This window comes from Oreochromis aureus, linkage group 11 (genome assembly GCF_013358895.1).
Source record: "Oreochromis aureus strain Israel breed Guangdong linkage group 11, ZZ_aureus, whole genome shotgun sequence".
Classification (NCBI taxonomy): domain Eukaryota; kingdom Metazoa; phylum Chordata; class Actinopteri; order Cichliformes; family Cichlidae; genus Oreochromis; species Oreochromis aureus.
The window spans coordinates 39,062,138-39,083,852 of NC_052952.1; the positions used below are offsets into that span (position 1 = coordinate 39,062,138).

The 21,715-nt window shown below is 41.0% G+C and overlaps 1 protein-coding gene across 2 annotated transcripts; it reads right to left on the reverse strand.

The window, feature by feature from the left end:
- Positions 1–459: 459 nt before the first annotated feature.
- On the reverse strand, positions 460–20,941 carry LOC120442522 (membrane-spanning 4-domains subfamily A member 15-like). Of its 2 annotated transcripts, none has more exons than XM_039619108.1 (7): positions 20,664–20,941; positions 20,467–20,574; positions 17,367–17,423; positions 15,592–15,759; positions 5,330–5,440; positions 5,135–5,230; positions 460–1,172 (listed from the first exon to the last, which is right to left on the reverse strand). In XM_039619108.1, exons 1-7 carry the CDS (start codon positions 20,793–20,795, stop codon positions 1,143–1,145), a joined length of 702 nt encoding a protein of 233 aa, XP_039475042.1. In that variant the 5' UTR covers positions 20,796–20,941; the 3' UTR covers positions 460–1,142. The 2 variants fall into 2 exon arrangements, with proteins under 2 accessions (XP_039475042.1, XP_039475041.1); XM_039619107.1 differs by having other exon boundaries at positions 5,123–5,230; positions 20,664–20,940.
- Positions 20,942–21,715: the final 774 nt, after the last annotated feature.

Here is a 21,715-nt window from a genome sequence, read left to right on the forward strand (position 1 = left end):
TTTGCTGAAGTTTCGAAATCTTGGGTATAGAAATGTTTAGAGAGTATATCCAACATCCCTCCTGTCGACACGTGAGTAGAACCGTGTGTCACTAATGCTGCTGTTTTGTGTAGGGATTTTGGTAGTATTGGTTTGCCATTACAAGTCATCAAATCATTTTCTAGCTGTGCTCCACATTTTAACCATTTCTTTTGTTCTGTAGTTGGTGCGGCTTTTTGTTCGTTTATAAGCACATCAAGTGGTATTTGCATTGAGGAGTCAGACATTAATGTGTCTATAGAATAAACATTTTATTCACTAATAAAATTACAAATTAATCAGACTAAGCTATATTAACTGCTGTGGTTTTGTACTGTGTGCTGACTGATCTGTAAAGGACCTGAACTGTCACAGTATGCAGAAGCAGACTGTATGTATAGTGAACAGTGGAAGCAGACACAAAGGAACATGGGACCAAACTTGAATTAACAAAAAGTGAGCAGTTTAATATGACTGATGGAGAAATACAAAGTAATGCATAAGGCAAGCAAAGATGAGAATAAACAATAACCTAAACTGGGGAAGCTAAAAATAAACATGAAAAAGCATAAACATGAAACTTGTCGTGGATACAAAGATACCTGAAACAGGAAGACATGACGCAAAAGACAACAGATGACCTGACACTGAACAAAGGAGGACTTAAGTACACAGAAAGATGTGTGAGAGGATGGGGAACAGGTGGGATCACAGCTGGGACAAATCAGACCGAACGTGATAAGGGGAAGCAAAACTAGACACACTGCACATAGGACAGGGAAACAGGACACAGGAAACAGCATGGAACGCAGACATGACAACACGAACCTGACACCATAAGATGCGCAGACATGAGACACATAAAGGGCGAACATAAACACAGGGGTAAAGGACACAAGGGGAATCGAAAAAACAATGAACTATAACGACAACTTAGGCAAAGTAGAAATTCCTAAAGGACTTAAACATGAACTATAAACATCAAAATAAGCTAAAACTTTAAACGCTGGGTCAAAAGACCCATGATCATGACCTGAACAGGTGGAACTGATTCTTAAAGAGTCCATTAAGCAGTTAAAAAGAAGCTGAAGATTCAGGACAGCATGGAGTTCAGTCCGCAGCAGTCAGACGATGTTGGTGTCGTACTTCACGTCCTGCAAACATCAACACGATACGTGAGCCCTGCTCTGCAGCAAGTCCAACACACCTGTAACCTGGTATCTGTCCATGACCAGGATTCACTTATACTAAGTCACATGAAGCTAAGTTTTGACCAGGACATGTCCTTCAACGCACATATTAAACAAATATGTAAGACTGCTTTCTTCCATTTGTACAACATCTCTAAAATTAGAAATATCCTGTCTCAGAGTGATGCTGAAAAACTAGTTCATGCATTTATTACTTCCAGGCTGGACTACTGTAATTCATTATTATCAGGATGTCCTAAAAACTCCCTGAAAAGCCTTCAGCTAATCCAAAATGCTGCAGCAAGAGTCCTGACAGGGACTAGAAAGAGAGAGCAGATTTCTCCTGTTTTGGCTTCCCTTCATTGGCTTCCTGTTAAATCCAGAATTCAAAATCCTGCTCCTCACATACAAGGTCTTAAATAATCAGGCCCCATCTTATCTTAATGACCTTGTAGTACCATATCACCCTATTAGAGCACTTCGCTCTCACACTGCAGGCCTACTTGTTGTTCCTAGAGTATTTAAAAGTAGAATGGGAGGCAGAGCCTTCAGTTTTCAGGCCCCTCTTCTGTGGAACCAGCTTCCAGTTTGGATTCGGGAGACAGACACTATCTCTACTTTCAAGATTAGGCTTCAAACTTTCTTTTTTGCTAAAGCATATAGTTAGAGCTGGACCAGGTGACCCTGAATCCTCCCTTAGTTATGCTGCAATAGACGTAGGCTGCTGGGGATTCCCATGATGCATTGAGTTTTTCCTTTCCAGTCACCTTTCTCACTCACTATGTGTTAATAGACCTCTCTGCATCGAATCATATCTGTTATTAATCTCTGGCTCTCTTCCACAGCATGTCTTTATCCTGTTTTCCTTCTCTCACCCCAACCAATCACAGCAGATGGCCCCGCCCCTCCCTGAGCCTGGTTCTGCCGGAGGTTTCTTCCTGTTAAAAGGGAGTTTTTCCTTCCCGCTGTCGCCAAAGTGCTTGCTCATAGGGGGTCATATGATTGTTGGGGTTTTTCTCTGTATCTATTATTGTACGATCTACTGTGCAATATAAAGCGCCTTGAGGCGACTGTTGTCATGATTTGGCGCAGTGTAAATAAAATTGAATTGAACTGAATTGAATGCCAGGGTCTAACCTGCAGGAGGCTTGTGTGAGAGGGGCGGGGCTGGCAGCATCTGACCAATCACGAATAGAGAGAGAGATAGAGAGATAGAGATTTAAGACCACTTGAAAAATCCACTGAAGGAAAAAGCACCCCAGACCACTATGGCGTCCCCTCCACTGTGGTGTGTAGAAAACATTTCAGGTGGGATCTCCTTGTCATGCTAGTAGCGCTGGAAACCATCAGGACCATCAAGGTTACATTTGTTCTCATAGGAGAATAAAACTTTCTTCCACCTTTCAGATAATGTTTCAGATGATGTTTGGTGCTCTGTAGCAAAGTCCAAACAGTCAGTTCTGTGGTGTTCAAGGAGACGAGGCCTTTGAAGACGTGTGTTTGTTTTTGAAGCCTTTCAGTCTCAGATGCCGTTTGATGGTTATGGGGCTGAACTCGGCACCAGTAACGGCCTTAATTTGGGTCGAGGAGCGGCCAGTGTTCAGGCTCAGTGCTGGGGACATTTTTTTGGTCTTCCACTTGGCCTATTTGTTCCATAACCCTCAGGACCATTTAAGAAATTCCAAATGACTGTCTTACTGCATCCCACCTCAGCAGCGATGACACGCTGTGAGAGACCCTGCTTATGCAGTTCAACAATCTGACCAGGCTCAAAAAAGCTTTTTTGCCTTTGCCATCAGGACGTCATGACAGTGTGACTACCTGACAGAAAATAACAATGAATCCACGTTTCTGCACAGGTTTGTCCTTTTAAAGGCATGTGGACCTAAACTTTTGATCAGCTGTAAAACAGCTTGTTTCAGTTTAAGCGTTGTTTTCAATCAACTGCATGCTCAAAAAAATGTTTTGTCTCACTCCAATTTCTTCTTGTTGCACGTTGAAGCTTGGAACCTTGTTCAGATCCATCCATGCAAAATATGATTCTTTTTTTTGTGTGTATTTTTCAAGTGGTCTTAAAGTTTTTTATTTTATGTATTTATTTTTTGTAAATGTTAATATAGTGGTGTGAAAAAGTGTTTGCCCACTTTCCTGATTTTTCTATTTTTTGTATGTTTGTCACATTAAGTGTTTTAGATCATCTAACAAATGTAAACATTAGACAAAGATAACACAAGTAAACACATAATGCAGGGGAAACAACCCAAACCTACACGGCCCTGTGTGAAAAACTGATCACACCTTTGGAAGTTCAGTTTCTCTAGCCACACCCAGGCCTCATTACTGCAACATGAAATCATTGAAAGCACTTAAATAGGACCTGACTAACAAAGTGGAGCAGACCAAAAGATCCTCAAAAGACAGACATCATGGCATGATCGAAGTAAATTTAAGAACAAAACAGAAACAAAATTATTGAGATCAGTTAGTCTGGAAAAGGTTTTAAAGGCTCTGGGACTCGAGTAAACCACAGTGAGAGCCATTATCCACAAAAAACATGGAACAGTAGTGAACCTTCCCAGGAGTGACTGACCAAAATTACCCCAAGAGCGCAGCCATGACTCATCCAAAGACCCCAGAACAACAGCCAAAGAACTGCAGGCCTCACTTGCCTCAGTTAAGGTCAGAGTTCATGACTCCACCATAAGAAAGAGACTGGGTGAAGCTGAAGTGCACTTGGTTTCAGCAAGAGGACAACGATCAAAACACAGCAGCAAGTCCACCTCTGAACAGCTTAAGAAAAACAAAATGAAGACTTTGCAGTGGCCTGGTCAAAATCTTGACCCGACTCTGATTGAGATGCTGCGTGACCTTAAAAAGGTGGTTCATGCTTGAAAATCATCCAGTGTGGCTGAATTACAACAATTCTGCAAAGACGAGTGGGCCAGAATTCCTCCACAGCTGTCAAAGACTCAATGAAGTAATACAAATGCTTGATTGCAGTTGTTGCTGCTAAGGATGGCCCAACCCGTTGTTAGGTTCAGGGGGCAATCACTCTTTCACACAGGGCCTTGTAGGTTTGGGAGTTTTTCCTGTATTTTGTGTTTACCTTTGTTATCTTTGTCTAATATTTAAATTTGTTTGATCCGAAACGTTTGAGTGTGACAGACATAGAGAAAAGAGGGAAAATCAGGAAGGGGACAAACACTTTTTCACACCTCTGTATATATTTTATATTTAACATTCATGGTTTAACCCCATGTTTTTCTTTTAACTTTGAGATTTTTATCTTAATTTGAAGTTTGTCATTACAGTTGGACACTGCTGCTTATTGTTGTTATTATTATTTTGATTTTTTTAATCTCGCACAGTCTGTATATGTTGATATGACTGTCACTTATTCTGAGTTTCTGCAGTACTCAGTCCTACACAAATACACACTATTATTACTTATCACTGTCTGCACACACAGCTTTGATGGATCCTCCAGGAGTGATGACACCATTTTCCGGTGAACTGATTGGTCAGTAGGTGGTGAGATCACACACACACACACACCATCAGGTCGTCCTGTCTCTGAGTCACATGCTGAGTCTGTTCGCTCTTATCTGTCTCTCCTTCAAATAAACTTTATTAAACAGCAGCCCTTAAAGCTCTCGCACACTCTGCTGTCTGCAGTCTGTGTTCAACCTTCATGTTTTTATGATATTACACATTTGTTTAAAATCAGCCGCTCTGTGTCAGCACACCTGTCCATCTTTCAGGTTGGTCACATGTCGCAAACTCTGCCCTTTCCATGTAATTAATAAACTTTGGTTGATTTACTTAGTTGATGACCACTTCCTGTGTTAGGATAAGTGAAGCCAGATGAGGAAACGTCTTAGTACAGGCCCCAGCTTCCCACCTCAACAACACACCTCATAGCTGACCTCTGAAGGGGGTGGGGCTTCTGACACAGGTGGGGATTCGTATGTACATGGGACCTCTGAAGCAGCTTCGAGCGATTTGTTGAGAAAGATGATTGGCTAAAAACAACCCCAAAGACACAGCTGTTAAGGTTTGAATTGGAAACATGAAGAATGTGAAAAGACTGAGCTGATTCAGGTGGACACAGGTGGACTCACCTGATCAGTGGAGGTACACAAAGCGTAGCAGCTAAAGGCAGCGATACAGATGGAAACGATAAACTCCAGGAGACACAAAACAGCCAGAACACCGAAAACAGCTCTCTGGACCTGGGAGGAAAAAACAAACCTGTGCTTTTAGCCCTTTCCATTAGAACCTATTCAGATCAGGCTGAGGCGACTTGAGTACCACCTCAAGTGCGTGGGACAATTACAGCAACATGGCTGAATGTCCTGTGACGTCATTTATATGCAGCATGAACGCCATTTTCTACTTGCTGCTCGGTCTGTGGCTTTTTGTCAGACTCGGGGACTGCAGTGTTGTTTCTGTGCAGCCGTTTCCCTCTTTGCCAGATTTTTAAAATGGCAGCTTCAATTTTCATAAAGGAGACGCTCTCATGACTCGTGGAGTGGTGCCACTGACAAGCCAATCGGTAGCACAATTTCAGATTACCTTGATCCAAGTAGGTACTAAAAAAGTACCTGCAATCAGGAACCACCACCTAATGCAGGGGTGTCAAACTCCAGGCCTTGAGGGCCGGTGTCCTGCAGGTTTTAGATAACACCCTGGGTCAACACGCCTGAATCAAATGATTAGTTCTCCAGGCTTCTGGAGAATTTCAAGACATGGTGAGGAGACAAGGACACATCTAAAACCTGCATGACACCTGCCCTCAAGGCCTGGAGTTCGACACCTGTGACCTAATGGAAAACCCTAAAAACCATGTCATGCCATGCCAAGCCAACCTGAGCAGGTACTAATGGAAAAGGGCTTAAGAAATACTGATAGCCTCTAATGATAAACAGAGAACAATTAGAGACCACAGTCAATCACAGTAAATCTAGACACAGAATAAAACTCCCAATAAAAAGGACATGAATCATAATAATGATGATAATTTATAACAGGAGAGAACGTCATTGCTTCAAAAGTTTCCACATTCATTTTAAACCAGTCGCCACACTTTTCAGACTATTTTTGCTTGAAGGAACTGGACTAAAGAGCACTTTCTGCTAAATGCGCCCTAAACTTACACATTACACTTTTGTACTGTTGGTAGTAGGTGATGTGAGCGTCAGTGATGGGATGGCAGCACTTCTGTCTGAGACCTGACTGTCATGCAAGTTTTCTGTACTCGTTTGATTGGCAGACACAGCTGCTCTAAATGTTCTTCTCTTTTTTTTTTATTAGCAAAATCAACATACAAACAAAATGCACCATATATTACACAATCAGAGAATAGACATTCCTTACATATTAGCAACTTTCATACATAGGAAAAAGAAGATATAAAAATTGGGTCCTAAAATTTAACAGATTATTAACTCAAAATCTTCCAAAAAGGAAACAAAAAAAGCAGACTTGTTCTTTTTAACTAAAGTCAAAGATTTAACGTCTTGATGCATTCTCAATCATCCAGGAAAGTAAATCTCCAAAAGTTGAATCTGTTCATCTGGACGTAGCGTTTTGTGGGAGAAACGTTTCGTCACTCATCCAGGTGACTTCTTCAGTCTCAGCTGACTGCAGGTTTCCCCAAACCTTATAAACAGTACATTTGCATAATGACTGAAACCAGCCCACTGAAGGAACAATGGGCTGTGAGGTCAGTTCCTTAATCATAATTATGCAAATTCCCATGACCATTGATCAACAATCACTGACCAAAACCCACTGATCAAAGAACACTGATCAATGGCCATGAGTACCATTCACAGAGAGTTGGGGAATGGCTGCAATCACAGCATTGTAAGATGGTGACAGATGTACCCTTAGGCCCCCTCCTCGATTCAGAGATGGTCTTTCCCTTTTCACGTAAATGGCCTCCTTGACTCAGCGCTCAAACCAGCGTTCCTCCCTGTCCAGGATGTGTACATCCTCATCATTGAAAGAGTGTCCACTGGCCTGTAGGTGTAAATAAACTGCAGAGTCCTGGCCTGATGAGGTTGCTCTTCTGTGTTGTGCCATCTGCTTTGCTATAGGTTGTTTGGTTTCCCCGATGTATAAATCCTGGCAATCCTCCTGGCACTTAACAGCGTACACTATGTTACTCTGTTTGTGTCGGGGACCCGATCCTTGGGTGGACCAGTTTTGGCGCAGCGTATTTTGGGGTTTAAAAGCCACAGAGACTCGGTGTTTAGAAAAATGCATCTCAACTGTTCCGATACTCCTGACACATATGGGATCACTACAGGTTTTCGCCTGGGCAGCGGTTGTCCTTCTCTCCTGGATCGGCTGGAGCTTTCTTTAGGTGCCTTCCAGCTTTGACAAAAGTCCAGCTGGGATAACCACATTTACTCAGGGCCTTCTTGATGTGCTGTTCTTCTGCCTCCCTGGCCGCTGTGTCAGTGGGGATGGTGTTCGCTCTGTGTTGTAGCGTCCTGATGACACCCAGTTTGTGCTCCAGTGGATGATGAGAGTCAAACCTTAGATACTGATCCGTATGCGTAGGTTTACGGTACACGCCAGCTTTTAGATGTCCCCATTACTGATGGAAATCTCACAGTCTAAGAAGGCTAACCTGCCACTTTTCATATCCTCCCTGGTGAATTTGATGTGTTGGTCCACCGAGTTAATGTGATCCGTGAAATGTAGTACGTCCTGAGATTTTATTTTCACCCAGGTGTCATCCACATATCTGAACCAATGGCTTGGTGGTGTTCCAGGGTAGGATAGCAACGCCCTCTTTTCCACTTCTTCCATGTACAAATTGGCCACGATGGGTGAAACTGGGGAGCCCATGGCACACCCATGTTTCTGCCTGTAGAACTGACCCTTGTATGTGAAGTAGGTGGAATGAAGACACAGTTCCAAAAGCAAACACACTTGGTCGATGCTGAGAGTGGTCCTGTTGCCGAGGTTGGTGTCATCCTGTAATCTCTTACGAACTACCTCCAATGCTTCCGTGACTGGGATGCAAGTGAAGAGCGATGTAACGTCGTACGAGACCATGGTTTCATCTGCCTCCATAATGACATCTCTCACCTTCTCAACAAAATCCAGGGTGTTCTGGATGTGGTGTTCAGAGCTGCCCACCAGTGGGTTGAGGATCGAAGCCAGAAACTTGGAGATGTTATAGGTGACCGAGTTGATCATGCAGACAATTGGTCTTAAAGGTGCACCCTGCTTATGTATTTTCGGTAAACCATACAGACTTGGTGTAGACTCCCCTGGGTACAGCCTGTGGTATGAGGTCCGGTCGATAGCCTTGTCTTGTTCTAACTGCTTCAGACAGTCTATCACCCTCTTCCTGTAGCCACTTCCTGGGTCTCATTTCAGGGGCTCATAAGTATTTTCATCACTTATAAACTTCATCACTGAGTTTATAAGGTTTGGGGAAACCTGCAGTCAGCTGAGACTGAAGAAGTCACTTGGATGAGTGACGAAACGTTTCTCCCACAAAACGCTACGTCCAGATGAACAGATTCAACTTTTGGAGATCAAAGATTTAACCAACAGGTTTGAGTCGTTTTTCCAGTAAGCTAGGGTTGGTTTGGTCTTAAAAAAAAAACAACATTTATGTATAAATTGCTTGCACAAGATTAATAACAAATTAACACCATAATTAGCTTTCTTTTCTTTCAAAAACACTCCAAACATTATCATATTTAAGGTAAATGGGGTAATTTGAATCCCACTGGAATAAAGCCAGATTTGCAAATCCAACCAAAATATTTGTATAAAATTGCACAAAAAAATAGATGGTCCAAATCCTCCTCTTCTGTTTCACAAAATACACAATTACCAGTTTCTATTCTGAATCTATCACCAAGGAGTCTATTTGTCGGGTAAATTTTATTCAAAATTTTAAATTGGACTTCTTTCCCGGCACGGTAGTTAGCACTGTTGCCGCACAGCAAGAAGGTCCTGAGTTCAATTCCACCATCAGGCCGGGGTCTTTCTGTGTGGAGTTTGCATGTTCTCCCCGTGTTTGCGTGGGTTCCCTCCGGGTACTCCGGCTTCCTCCCACCGTCCAAAGACATGCAGCTTGTGGGGATAGGTTAATTGGATAATCGAAATTGTCACTAGGTGTGAATGTGCGAGTGAATGTGAGTGTGAATGGTTGTCTGTCCCTGTGTGTTGGCCCTGCGACAGACTGGCGACCTGTCCAGGGTGTACCCCGCCTCTCGCCCTATGACAGCTGGGATAGGCTCCAGCGCCCCCCGCGACCCTGAAAAAGGATAAGCGGAAGCGAATGAATGGATGGATGGATGGATGGACTTCTTTCCCTTTAGGAGGGATAGGGAAGGTGATATAATTAGTTCTTATTCTTTCAATTTCTTCCCTTTGGAAATCTTTTAATATGTAATTACGTCTAAGTAAATTTGCAGAATGAAGACTCCTTAATGAAGATCTTAGAAACTTATTATAGCATTTAACTGAATACCATCTATATACAGTGTTGGGAAGGTTACTTTTAAAATGTATTCCATTACAGAATACTGAATACATGCCCCAAAATGTATTCTGTAACGTATTCCGTTACGTTACTCAATGAGAGTAACGTATTCTGAATACTTTGGATTACTTAATATATTATCATGCTGTTTACAACTACGTGAATGTACTGCTGCTGTGATTTATTACTGTTACTGAAGGTCCGCGGCTCCAAACAGTAGTAAAGGGACCTCGGGCTAATACAGTGGGTTCCGTGTCGGGCTGGTAGCCGAAAACTAGCTTTACTTTGTTGTCTGGGTCAACTTTGCTTGCGGGAGACAGAGAGAGGCGTTGAAAGGCTGCTCCAACAGAACTTATTTTTTCCGGAGGAAAACACGAACACAGTGTACAGTTGAGTCTTAATAGCTTACTTACAAATGGGCTCGTCAGGCACTCTTCTTGGCTGCAGTGGTTATTATTATATTTACATGCTTCCAGCTCCCGTTTTTGCTCCGTGACAGCTCGGCCTTTTCCTTTCTCTCCCTCCCTCGCTCACAGACACATAACGTGTATGGCAGTCCATTCTGCCTGCAGCACGGACTACACTGCCCATGAGGCTACATTCTTTAGGGCCATGCCTGTAGCATTCTGCCTTTTAGCTTAGCACAACAACAAAAAAGCGCTCTCTCACCCAGGAAACACGCAGAGAGAGAGCGCGTCACCCTGTAACCATGGCAACCGTAACGCTGCCGCCTGGAACAACATTACGTAGCTGTCAAACAAACCCAAATAATCCTGACCCGCGACAATATGAAACAGGGAAGTACCGCCGTGTAATCCATTTATTTCAACAAAGTAACTATATTCTGAATACCACCTTTTTAAACGGTAACTGTCACGGAATACAGTTACTCATATTTTGTATTCTAAATACGTAACGGCGGTACATGTATTCCGTTACTCCCCAACACTGTCTATATATAATTGCCTTAACTTGGGGGAGATGTCAGCATATATTATATCATTTACAACTATGTTTTTAAGTGACAATGGAATGGATTTTATAACCCAATTAAATTTACTTTTAGAACATTGGATATTAAATTTTTGGCAAAAATCTTGATGTCCTAGAACGTGTCCCTCCTCATCTACAAAATGAGCAATTGCCCAAACACCTTTTGATAACCAATCTTGAATAAAAATAGCTTTTCTATTCATCAGTATATATCTATTGTTCCAAATTGGGCTATTATGTGGAGTGAAATTATGTTTAAATAACATTTTCCAATAAAGAAGGACCTGTTTATGGAATTCAGAGTTTAACAGGTAGCTTAGTAAGATTAAAGTCACACTTTAGGAGAAAATCGATACCCCCCAATGTGTTAAAGACCTTACTTGGTATAAAAAACCAAATGGAGTGTGGATTATTTAAGAAGGATTTTAACCATTTAAGTTTCAAAACACCATTCATTATATCAAAGTCAATTGCATTTCCACCACCTTCAATGTATGGTTTAACCAAATCATCTTTAGATATATAATGGCACTTATTCCTCCAAATAAAATTAAAATTCAAGCTATTAATTGTTTTAATAACTTTATTTGATATTGATAAAGAGTAAGCTGGATATATAAATCTAGATAAACTATCCATTTTGGTTAATAATATTCTTCCAAAAATTGTGATGTCTCTTTGTAACCACTTATTTAAGATTGTCTTACATTTGTCAACATTATCTGAAATATTTACTTTTTCTAAGACTTTGTGATCTATAGATATAGATCTATAGATATTTTACCTCCTTCTTCACCTTTATATCGTACAGTAATTGTGAATGACACTCCTTTAATGCCAATAGTTCACATTTGTTTAAATTTAATTTTAAGCCTGAAGCTTTTGAGAATGTAGTGATTATTTGTTTTACCAGGGGAATCTGATGTTCATTTTTTAAGAAAAGAGTATCCGCAAGTTGACTAATTATTAAAAAATTATCCATAATCTCAATTCCGCAACGCTGCTGTTCTTAATTAGAATTGCGAGCATCTCCACAACCATTATGAATAACAGCGGAGAGCTTCCACACCCTTGCCTGATTCCTCTTTTGACGCTAAATCTTTTACCAGTGCCATAGCCTAACGACACAGAGCTGTTTATATCATTATAAAGTATATCTATTATCTTCCTAAATTTATCCCCAAATCCAAATCGAGTTAGTGTTTCTAAAATAAAAGGATGTTCTACTGAATTGAAAGCTTTATAAAAGTCTATAAAAGTCTAAGAAAAGAATGAAATTGTCATCACTAATTAAATCCAGTAAGTCTAAAACCAATCTCATATTATTATGAATGTTCCTGTCTTTTAAAAACCCTGATTGTGTCTCACTAATTATACTTGAAAATCCCTTGTTTAAGCCTTGTTGCAATTGAGCTAGAGAAAATTTATAATCTGTATTTAATAAAGTTATGGGCCTTTAGTTATCCAATTCTCATTTATCTTTATTTGGTTTAGAAATTAATGTAATTAATTCTTGTTTCATGCTAGACATCAATTCTCCCTTTTCAACACTTGCCAGTATAGCTTTGAATAAAATTTCCCTTAAGTCTTCCCCAAAAAATTGGAAGAAATTAACTGTAAGCCCATCTGGACCAGGGGATTTATTAAGCGCCATTTTCTTAACAGATGCATCTAACTCTTCGATTCTAAAATCAGATTCACAAAATTCCTTAAATGATTCATCAATTTTAGGGATCAGATTGTCTATTTGATCAAAAAAGGCATCACAATCTGCTTGGGAGAACTGTGAGGAGTATAAATTGGAATAAAATGTATAAATTTCATTCTCCAAAATTTTAGGATCGTCACATTCAATGCCATCAATTAACAGGGAAGATATAAAATTTCTTTTCTGTCTGCTGTTTTCTAAATTAAAAAAAGTATGAGGAATTTTTTTCCCCCTCCTCAATCCACTTGGCCTGTGAATGCACAAAAGCTCCTTCTGCTTTATTTAGGTAGAGCTGATCTAATTTAGTTTGCAACTCCATAACTTTACTCCTTTCTTGGCTATTTAGATCATCTTTACTACAGCAATAAGTAATTTCTTGGAATAATTTACATTCATATTCTCTTTGCTTTCGACTTGTGTTTTTATTGAATTGAATACTAAATTCTCTAATTTTGAATTTAATGAATTCCCATTTACTGATATATTCTGCAATTAAATGATCAGCCATAATATCGTTTATAATTTTTTTGACCATGTTGCAGTAATCTTCATTTTGTAAAAGTTTGGCATTGAACTTCCAATAAGTTCTTTTATTTGATTTTCTAATTTCCGATTCTAAGCATACGTCAATAAAGCAATGATCAGAAAGGGGTGCATTTGACATCACAACGTTTACAGTGTAGTTAAGAATGTTGTCACTTCCTAGCCAATAGTCTATTCTAGATTTACAAGCTCCATTTGGTTTAAACCAGGAAAAGCTCTTAATTCCTGGATTTCTTACTCTCCAGATATCTGTCAAATTGTTGTTTATCAAAAAATCTATAATTAGGTTATTTTTTTGTGGTCTACCTGTCCTTGAGGGCCATCTATCAGTCCATTCATCAGGAGTCATATTCCAATCACCACCCATCAAAATGTATTCAGTAGGGTATCGACCTTTAAGTTCAAAAATATTTAAAGTTATATCTTCTAACATAATTTTATTCTGACTTTCATTATTATATCCATAAACGTTGACTAAAATGAAAAACAAGCTTTCAACTCTCATTACAGCAATCAACCAATGACCATTCAAGTCAGTCCGTTGTATTACAAGATCCCCAGGAAAGTTATTGAATAAAATTGCTACACCCCCCGACCTCGTTGAGCCATGGCTAAACAGGATTTTGCTGCCCCATTGGTTTGACCAAAAAGATACATCACTATCAGATGAATGAGTCTCTTGTAGAAAAATACAGTTTGATTTTTGACCTTTGCAGTACAAAAATAAGGCTTTTCTTTTAACAGATTCTCTTAAACCCCTAACATTTAAAGAACCAAAACAAATGTTAACATTCAACATGAACTATAGAATATCACTCACCACGTGAGAAAAAAACGAAAAAGAAAAAAGTACTAAATGCTGAGCTCCTCAGACCGCGGATAAGTTTCCACTATTTCAGTTTTTTGTCCTTTTTAGTTCTCCTGTCTTTCCTCAACTTTGTGTCCATCAATGAAGGCATGTGGACCACGAAAGTAGGCTCGTTTACCTGCACGACTTGCCTCCTCCACCAGAGGCCATAGGCGCTGTCGATCTTGTATGTCCTCCTGCGATAACATCTCTGCGAAGCTGATGCCTTCTTGCTTGCAGGTTGAAGAATCTTTGGTGCGCCTCCACAATTCTTCTTTGATTCGCCTTTGTGTGAATAGAATAATGATGTTTCTGTTTCTGCCATCAACTCGTTTCCCTAAGCAATGAACAATATCAACGGCCTCTTCTAAGTTCAAGTCAGGGGCAATCTTCTGAAGTGTTTGCAAAACCTTCACTCTAATGTTTTCGTCTTTGTCTTTCTTCACCCCTTTCAGCTTTAAGCACCACCTCATTCGGTAGCACTCTTGTTCTCTCACTCTTCTTTTCAAATCTTCATTTTCTTTAAGGAGCTGTTCATTCGCATTTGCCAGTTTAACAACTTTCAGTTTGAAATCGACTATCTCTGCAGCATTAAACTCTATAGCCTTAGCCAAGCTGGCAACCATAGCTGCACTGTCTGTTTTGTTCCTTGATATCTTCCAGTTGTATTTCAAATTTCTTCTCAAGTCCCAGAATGGCTTCAAATATAGTTTTATTGGAGATATCATCTTCCTTCTCTGAAGATTTTGTTCTTTTCTCCTCTGGCGGTTGTTTTGATGGAGTTGGGGGCGCTGAGTCTGCTCCCCGTTCTCGCTTGTTTAGGCCCACGTTAGCAGCTTCAGTGCTAGCATAGCCATGGTCACTGACTTTAGCATGCGAAGACGTCTTAGCATTGGGGTTTGACGGCACAAATTGCAGCTTTGCATTCTTAATAACCTTTTGGGCATCCATAGTTATAATTCGAGTGGAAGGAGAATAAAGTTACTTAACAAATTTTGCGGTCTTTCTGAGCTCCTGAAAAAACACGACTGTTCAAGCCCCCATCTTGGTGCCTCCCCGCTCTAAATGTTCTTTGTTAAATGTGTTTGAAAACAGCATGTCTGTTTGTTCTCCACAGCTACAGTAAGAAGGGCTGCAGCTCTTCAGTCAGCCTGTAGATGGCGCTGTCCTCTACAGGCATCTGGATAATTTAGTCACAACACTGGAGGGTAAAATAAATACTACATAGGAGGCCATGTTAGTGAACGCTGGGAAAGAAGACTGTAGTAAAAGTGATGATGGTTTTCTTTCACCTTGGTGCACCTTAGGCATGATTCAACCTGTTCAGTCATTCCAGTATGCAGGGATCATTTAGATGTTAGTACACTGTGACTGCATGAAATCCCTTTTTCTAATAACCAAATTCTATCCCTCCTTTATCAAACATACATTTCAGCTGTTACACAGAATAACAGGGCTGCTTCTGCACCCGTCACTGAGTGACGTCTGTCCTTCAGATGCTCTGTTAGCTGCTGCTTTTTACATGGATGTTACTGGCAGCAGGTCTGTAGTTTTCTAAATCAGAATGATGTTCAATGCTCCTCTGATTCTTCTGTCTTTAAAAACTCCCTCATCTGAACACAGAGCACTGAAGAGCTCTCTGAGAATCTGGTACCTGCAGAGGAGGTGTGACCACAATCAAGATCCACCCCCCAAAATCCTTCAGCGGCTTTGATCAAGAGGCTGAAATCAGATGTGTAGAAGATTTTGTACAATATAAAACAAAATGTCTTACCCTTTCATAGTTGGGAGTGAATGACCAGTCGGGGGTACTGGTGTTCAAGTAAGAGCTACCATAATAATGATAATCATAATGTGGCCAAAAGGCTTCCAGGATGTAGATGATGATGGCAGCAGCTGAAGAAACTGCAGCAATAACATTGGCTCCCAGAGCTCCTCTCACCTGCAGAGCACAAAACAGGTCAGCACACCTGGAACACCTAGCAGCACCTGAAAGGCAGATTAAACCTGTAGAAAGTGCAGCTCACCAGAGTCACGGGACAGTGTGGAGACTAGTTTTAGAACAGATGTTGGAGAATATTTAATCCTGAAAAAAGTACCTTTAACCACTTTATTTAACATTGATTATAGACCTGTGTCCTAATGATGGGACAGCTTTCCTTTCTGCTTCACATTAACTTTATAAATACAGAAATGGAGCTCTTTTCCAACCTGACTAAACAGAGCTTTTAATCATTTTCCTCTCATCCATCCATCCATCCATCCATCCATCCATTCATTCGCTTCCGCTTATCCTTTTCAGGGTCGCGGGGGGGCGCTGGAGCCTATCCCAGCTGTCATAGGGCGAGAGGCGGGGTACACCCTGGACAGGTCGCCAGTCTGTCGCAGGGCCAACACACAGGGACAGACAACCATTCACACTCACATTCACACCTAGTGACAATTTCGATTATCCAATTAACCTATCCCCACAAGCTGCATGTCTTTGGACGGTGGGAGGAAGCCGGAGTACCGGAGGGAACCCACGCAAACACGGGGAGAACATGCAAACTCCACACAGAAAGACCCCGGCCTGATGGTGGAATTGAACTCAGGACCTTCTTGCTGTGCGGCAACAGTGCTAACCACCGTGCCACCGTGCTGCCCGTTTTCCTCTCAGTCACACTTTAATGCTGTCAGTCTGCTAATATCGTACTTTCATCTTACTGGTGACCTGCCCGTGGTATATTCCATCTCTCACCCTATGAGAGCTGGCATGGGCACAGCCTTGACTCTGAATTAGAGAAACGAGTTTGAAGCCTAATCTTAAAAGTAGAGATGTCTGTCTCCTGAATCCAAACTGGAAGCTGGTTCCACAGAAGAGGGGCCTGAAAACTGAAGGCTCTGCCTCCCATTCTACTTTTAAATACTCTAGGAACAACAAGTAGGCCTGCAGTGTGAGAGCGAAGTGCTCTAATAGGGTGATATGGTACTACAAGGTCATTAAGATAAGATGGGGCCTGATTATTTAAGACCTTGTATGTGAGGAGCAGGATTTTGAATTCTGGATTTAACAGGAAGCCAATGAAGGGAAGCCAATACAGGAGAAATCTGCTTTCTCTTTCTAGTCCCTGTCAGGACTCTTGCTGCAGCATTTTGGATTAACTGAAGACTTTTAATGAGTTCTTTCCACACAAAGAGCAGGTCATAGTTTGGTTTCCCATCACTGTACCATCAAAGACCAGAGGTTTATCCACAATGCTCATATGAAAAAAGAAAAAAAAAGGTGCTTGCCAACTGTAGCTACAAGATGAAAGTAATGTAAAGGACGGATCCACATATTAATTGACAGATGAGGTGCTATATGACAGCGCTGTGTGAGATGAAAAGAGAGAGATCACTTTACTTTGGTAAAGGTACGGTGCTGTCAGTAGATCTATTCATGTTTCTGTATCTTTCATGTGAATATACTCATAGCTGGACTTTATAACCTGAATTTATTTGTCCAGTTAATAACATGAGCTAGATAACAGAAAGCTATGCTGCTATGTTGGATATTTTTAGACTCACCAGACAACAGTTAAGGGATTTCCCAGCCGATACAGTCATAGATCCAGCTAAGACAAACTGCAAGAGACCACAAACAGGGTGCCATGTTAGCACAGATAGGTGGTGCCTAAAGCTACCTTACATGTCCCAGTTTAACTAATTGTTGTGTGTTATCTGGCTTCATGGATAGATAGAGCTGGGTGTCATCTGCATAGCAGTGAAAATTTACGCTATGTCTTCTAATGATACTGCCTAAGGAATGGATGTATAATGTAAACAGAATTGGTCCTAGCACTGAACCCTGTGGAACACCATAATTTATATATATAATTACTTTAAGAAAGACATCTACTGTGATAAAGTCTACTCTCCACTGCTGTGTAATCAATTATTGTAAATGTAAATGTTATCAGGACAGACAGCAGAGGGTTTTCAGGAAACACTGTTAAATGTTCAGTTTCTATGCCATATATTAAAACAAGATCTAGAGTGTGATTAAAGTGGTGGGTGGGTTCTTTTACATTTTGAGAGAAGCCAATTGAGTCTAATAACAGATTAAATGCCATGTTGAGGCTGTCATTTTTAGCATCTACATGGATGTTAAAATCACCCACAATAATTATTTTATCTGAGCTGAGCACTAAATCAGATAAAAAGTCTGAGAAATCAGAGAGAAACTCTGTGTAAGGCCCAGGTGGACGATAGATGATAACAAGTAAGACTGGTTTCTGAGTTTTACAGCTGGGGTGGACGAGGCTAAGCATCAGGCTTTCAAATGAATTAAAAGTCTGTCTTGGTCTTTGGTTGATTAATAGGCTGGTGTGAAAATTGCTGCCACACCGCCCCTCGGCCTGTGCTTCGAGATTTCTGGTAGTTAGAATGACTCGGGGTGTTGATTCATTTAAAGTAACATAATCATCCTGCTGCAACCAGGTTTCTGTAAGGCAGAGTAAATCGATTTGTTGATCAATTATTAAGTCATGTACTAACAGAGACTTGGAGGAGAGAGACCTAATATTTAATATTTTTAATGTTTAAGTTGTTTGTTGCTGGTTTTTAGTTTGTTTTTTGTCTGTTTGGGAGCTGACACGGTCTAAATGGAGATGGGTTTTGGGGGGGGGTAGCAGGAGGAGAGAAGCTGCAGAGAGGTGTGTAAGACTGCAACTCTGCTTCCTGGTCCCAACTCTGGATAGTCATATTTAAAGTAAAGCTCATTGCAATGAATGAGCTTTACTGGTGATACTCAGGAATTGAATAATACAAAATACAAAAACTCAGGCAAGGAAGGAACTAGGAAACTCAGAAACTACAGGGGAAACATGGACAACATGGGGGAGAGTGCATGCAGGATGAGGGAACACATGATAAAGAACAGAGGGAGACTAAGCATTATACATGGACAGCTACAGAGGGAAGAGGAAACAGGTGGGAGCACAGCTGACACTAATCATAGTGAAGGAGACAAGGGCTGTGTCCCAATTCAGTGACCACATGGTAGTCTGCGAAGTGTGGGTACTACGAACTGTGAGAAGTGTGGGAGTGAGAGGCTTGTGAAATGGGACGGTCTGGCCTTCGTCGTGCTGCTCAGGTTGCCTAGCAACTATGATACTAACCGTGAGAAACGTTTCATACAGCTTTGTGTGACAGAGATGAAGGAGAAAAATGTCTTTTGTTCTTTCATTCTTTATGACATCACTTTGATTAGTTGAGTCTCTGAGTATTTTTGCATTTATGGGGCGATCGTGGCTCAAGAGTTGGCAGTTCGTCTTGTAATCGGAAGGTTGCCAGTCCGAGCCCCGGCTCGGACAGTCTCGGTTGTGTCCTTGGGCAAGACACTTCACCTACCGCCAACTGGTGATGGCCAGAGGGGCCGATGGCATGATATGGCAGCCTCGCTTCTGTCAGTCTGTGGCTACGACTGTAGCTTACCTCCACCAGTGAGTGAATGAATAGTGGAATTGTAAAACGCTTTGAGGGTCTCGAAAAGCGCTATATAAATGCAATCCATTATTATTATTTGGCACCTGGCACCTGGCACTTGGGAATCCACTGCTGTGTATGTCACCTTTGCTCTTGTAAAAAAATTCATTGCATAATGAACATGGGATGAGGGAGAACACAGAAAACGAACAATGAGACTGAGAGAAGATGAGACAGAGGGAGAAAAACTAGACACAAAAACACAGAGGGACAGAAGGTTACCAAAATATAACAGGAAAACTCCAGCACAGGGAGACAGACAGGGAGTTAAACATGCGAAGATCAAAGTGGTAAATCATGAGGACGACTGCACATGGAAGACAGAGTAGGAAGAGAATGCTCCAGAGAGCTAACCAACCATTTCCAAAAACCAAAACAATCATGAATTAACACGGTACCAGTACCATGACAGATTAGGGGTTGCTTGATTGTGGCGGGGGGGTTGTCTCGGATATTGTAAGGTGTTTACCTCACAGTATAAAGCACCTTGAAGCAAATTAACACACATGCTGGAGTAATTTTTGAAGTTTGCTCAGAGGTAACAACAGAAGCGCCGGACTATTTGTCTGACCTTTTGCAGTTTTATTCACCCTTCAGAGCCGTTTGATCAAGTGATCATTTGCTCCTTACCTTACACAAGTCTATAATGGTTCATAGAGGGGATCGGGCATTTGTGGTTGTGGCGCTGAAAATGTGGAACGATCTACCTCTCCACATTAGAAAGGCCCCAAATGTCACTCTTTTTAAATCCCATCTTAAAACATATTTTTTCTCTTTGGCTTTCTATACTGCATGAGAGTTACCAATTTTTTATTATTTGAATGTTCTTACCTGCTTGATGATGTTAATGTCATTGTTTAATTATTATGTTGTACAGCACTTTGGTCAGCTCTGTGTTGTTTTAAATGTGCTTTATAAATAAATGAAATGAAATCTGTTTGATCATGCAAAAACACTGAAATTAGTTCAGAAATTTCAACCGGAGGGAAGAAGTCCTGTTTAGCCAATTTCCTACGATGTTGTTTAGTATCTGTTCTTAAAGGTGATGTATTTTCTGTGTTTGGTAGTGAGTTTGGTCATAAAACCTCAGAATTGTAAAGTGAAAGCAGAGAAAAGACCAACAGAGTCTCAGCACACTTACAGACAGAGGTCCCCACAAGAAGACACCGCTATAAATCTCCAAATCAGAGTGTGGAAGCACGATGATCCCAAACAGGAGGACCAGCAGGCCGACCATGATCTGCACCGTCTATGGGTACAACCGTACGCAGCACACAGATGCTTTACTGCAAACACTGTGTACTATTACTGTGATTCTGAGCAGTTACAGAGTCTCACCCCCAGGGCCTCCGGTCGTCCTTGGCTGAACTTGGTCTTCTGTGGAGTGTTTTGTGGCTCAGTAGCGGGGATCACGTGGGTGACCACGAAGACGCTGCCCACCGTCCCTGCTGCAGATGTAGAAGCTGACATGTTTGAGCTGGAGTGACAGAAGCTACTGTGGGCTGCTGCTTTGTATTTGAGCTCACAGCTAATGATTGAATCAGGACTGCTTCCTGCTTCCTCCTCAATTCCCCTTCACGAAAACACAGCATGTGTTTTTACGAGAAGGAGGAAATTTAGCCCTGAAAAATTAAGCTGACTTTGACCTTCATGTTTCAGCTCCCTGCAAATATTCATCTTCCTCTTTTTGGTCTGGCTGCTGTTTAACTTTTCTAGTTAATGACTTATAGCCCTCCTGCTGTGAACACCATAATGGATGAACCATGAGATCTTGTATTTATCCACAAAGCACATGTAGACCAGATGGGCCAGTTCCTTTTCAGACTCTTCTTAGATCCTCAGGGTCAGGCTTCTTTGGTACCTGTAACATGTAACATCTCTCAGTATGTGGATCTGTTTTCTTTGTTAGAATCGGTCAAACCATTGCTGATCAAACAGGCCAGACTTTGCTAAGAAAGTCTCCAAAATCCAGATCCAGATCAGCCAGACAAGCCAACAATGATTAAAACTTGTTAAAATGATCTATGATAGTTTGTATTAGCCTGCATGCTTAAACATAATAAACTAATAATAATAAACTTTATTATAAAGCACACTTAAAAACCAAGGGTATACCAAGGTGCTTAACAAGTAAACATAGAGAATAAAAGAAAGGTAAATAGAAATAGGACCAAAGCAAGTACTAGGTATGCAAGCAGATCATTGTCACTGATGCATAGGAGAAGCAGCCGATACATAGACAGACTTAAAATAAGCATAAAAATACATAATGTAAAATCATAAGTGAAATGTTAACTAGAAGGAAAGGCAAGATTGAATAAGTGGGTTTTTAGTCGTGATTTAAACGGTGTAATAGAATCAGAGGCGCGGATATCAAGAGGGAGGTTATT

What these genes read in the sequence shown, in the direction of transcription:
- LOC120442522 (XM_039619107.1), bottom strand. Translation starts at nt 20,795, where the DNA reads ATGTCAGCTTCTACATCTGCAGCAGGGACGGTGGGCAGCGTCTTCGTG. An exon ending in AATCCCTTAACTGTTGTCTG is followed by an intron (nt 15,760 to 17,366) that starts GTGAGTCTAAAA and finishes TGTGCTCTGCAG; the next exon opens with GTGAGAGGAGCTCTGGGAGC. An exon ending in TCACTCCCAACTATGAAAGG is followed by an intron (nt 5,441 to 15,591) that starts GTAAGACATTTT and finishes TTTTCCTCCCAG; the next exon opens with GTCCAGAGAGCTGTTTTCGG.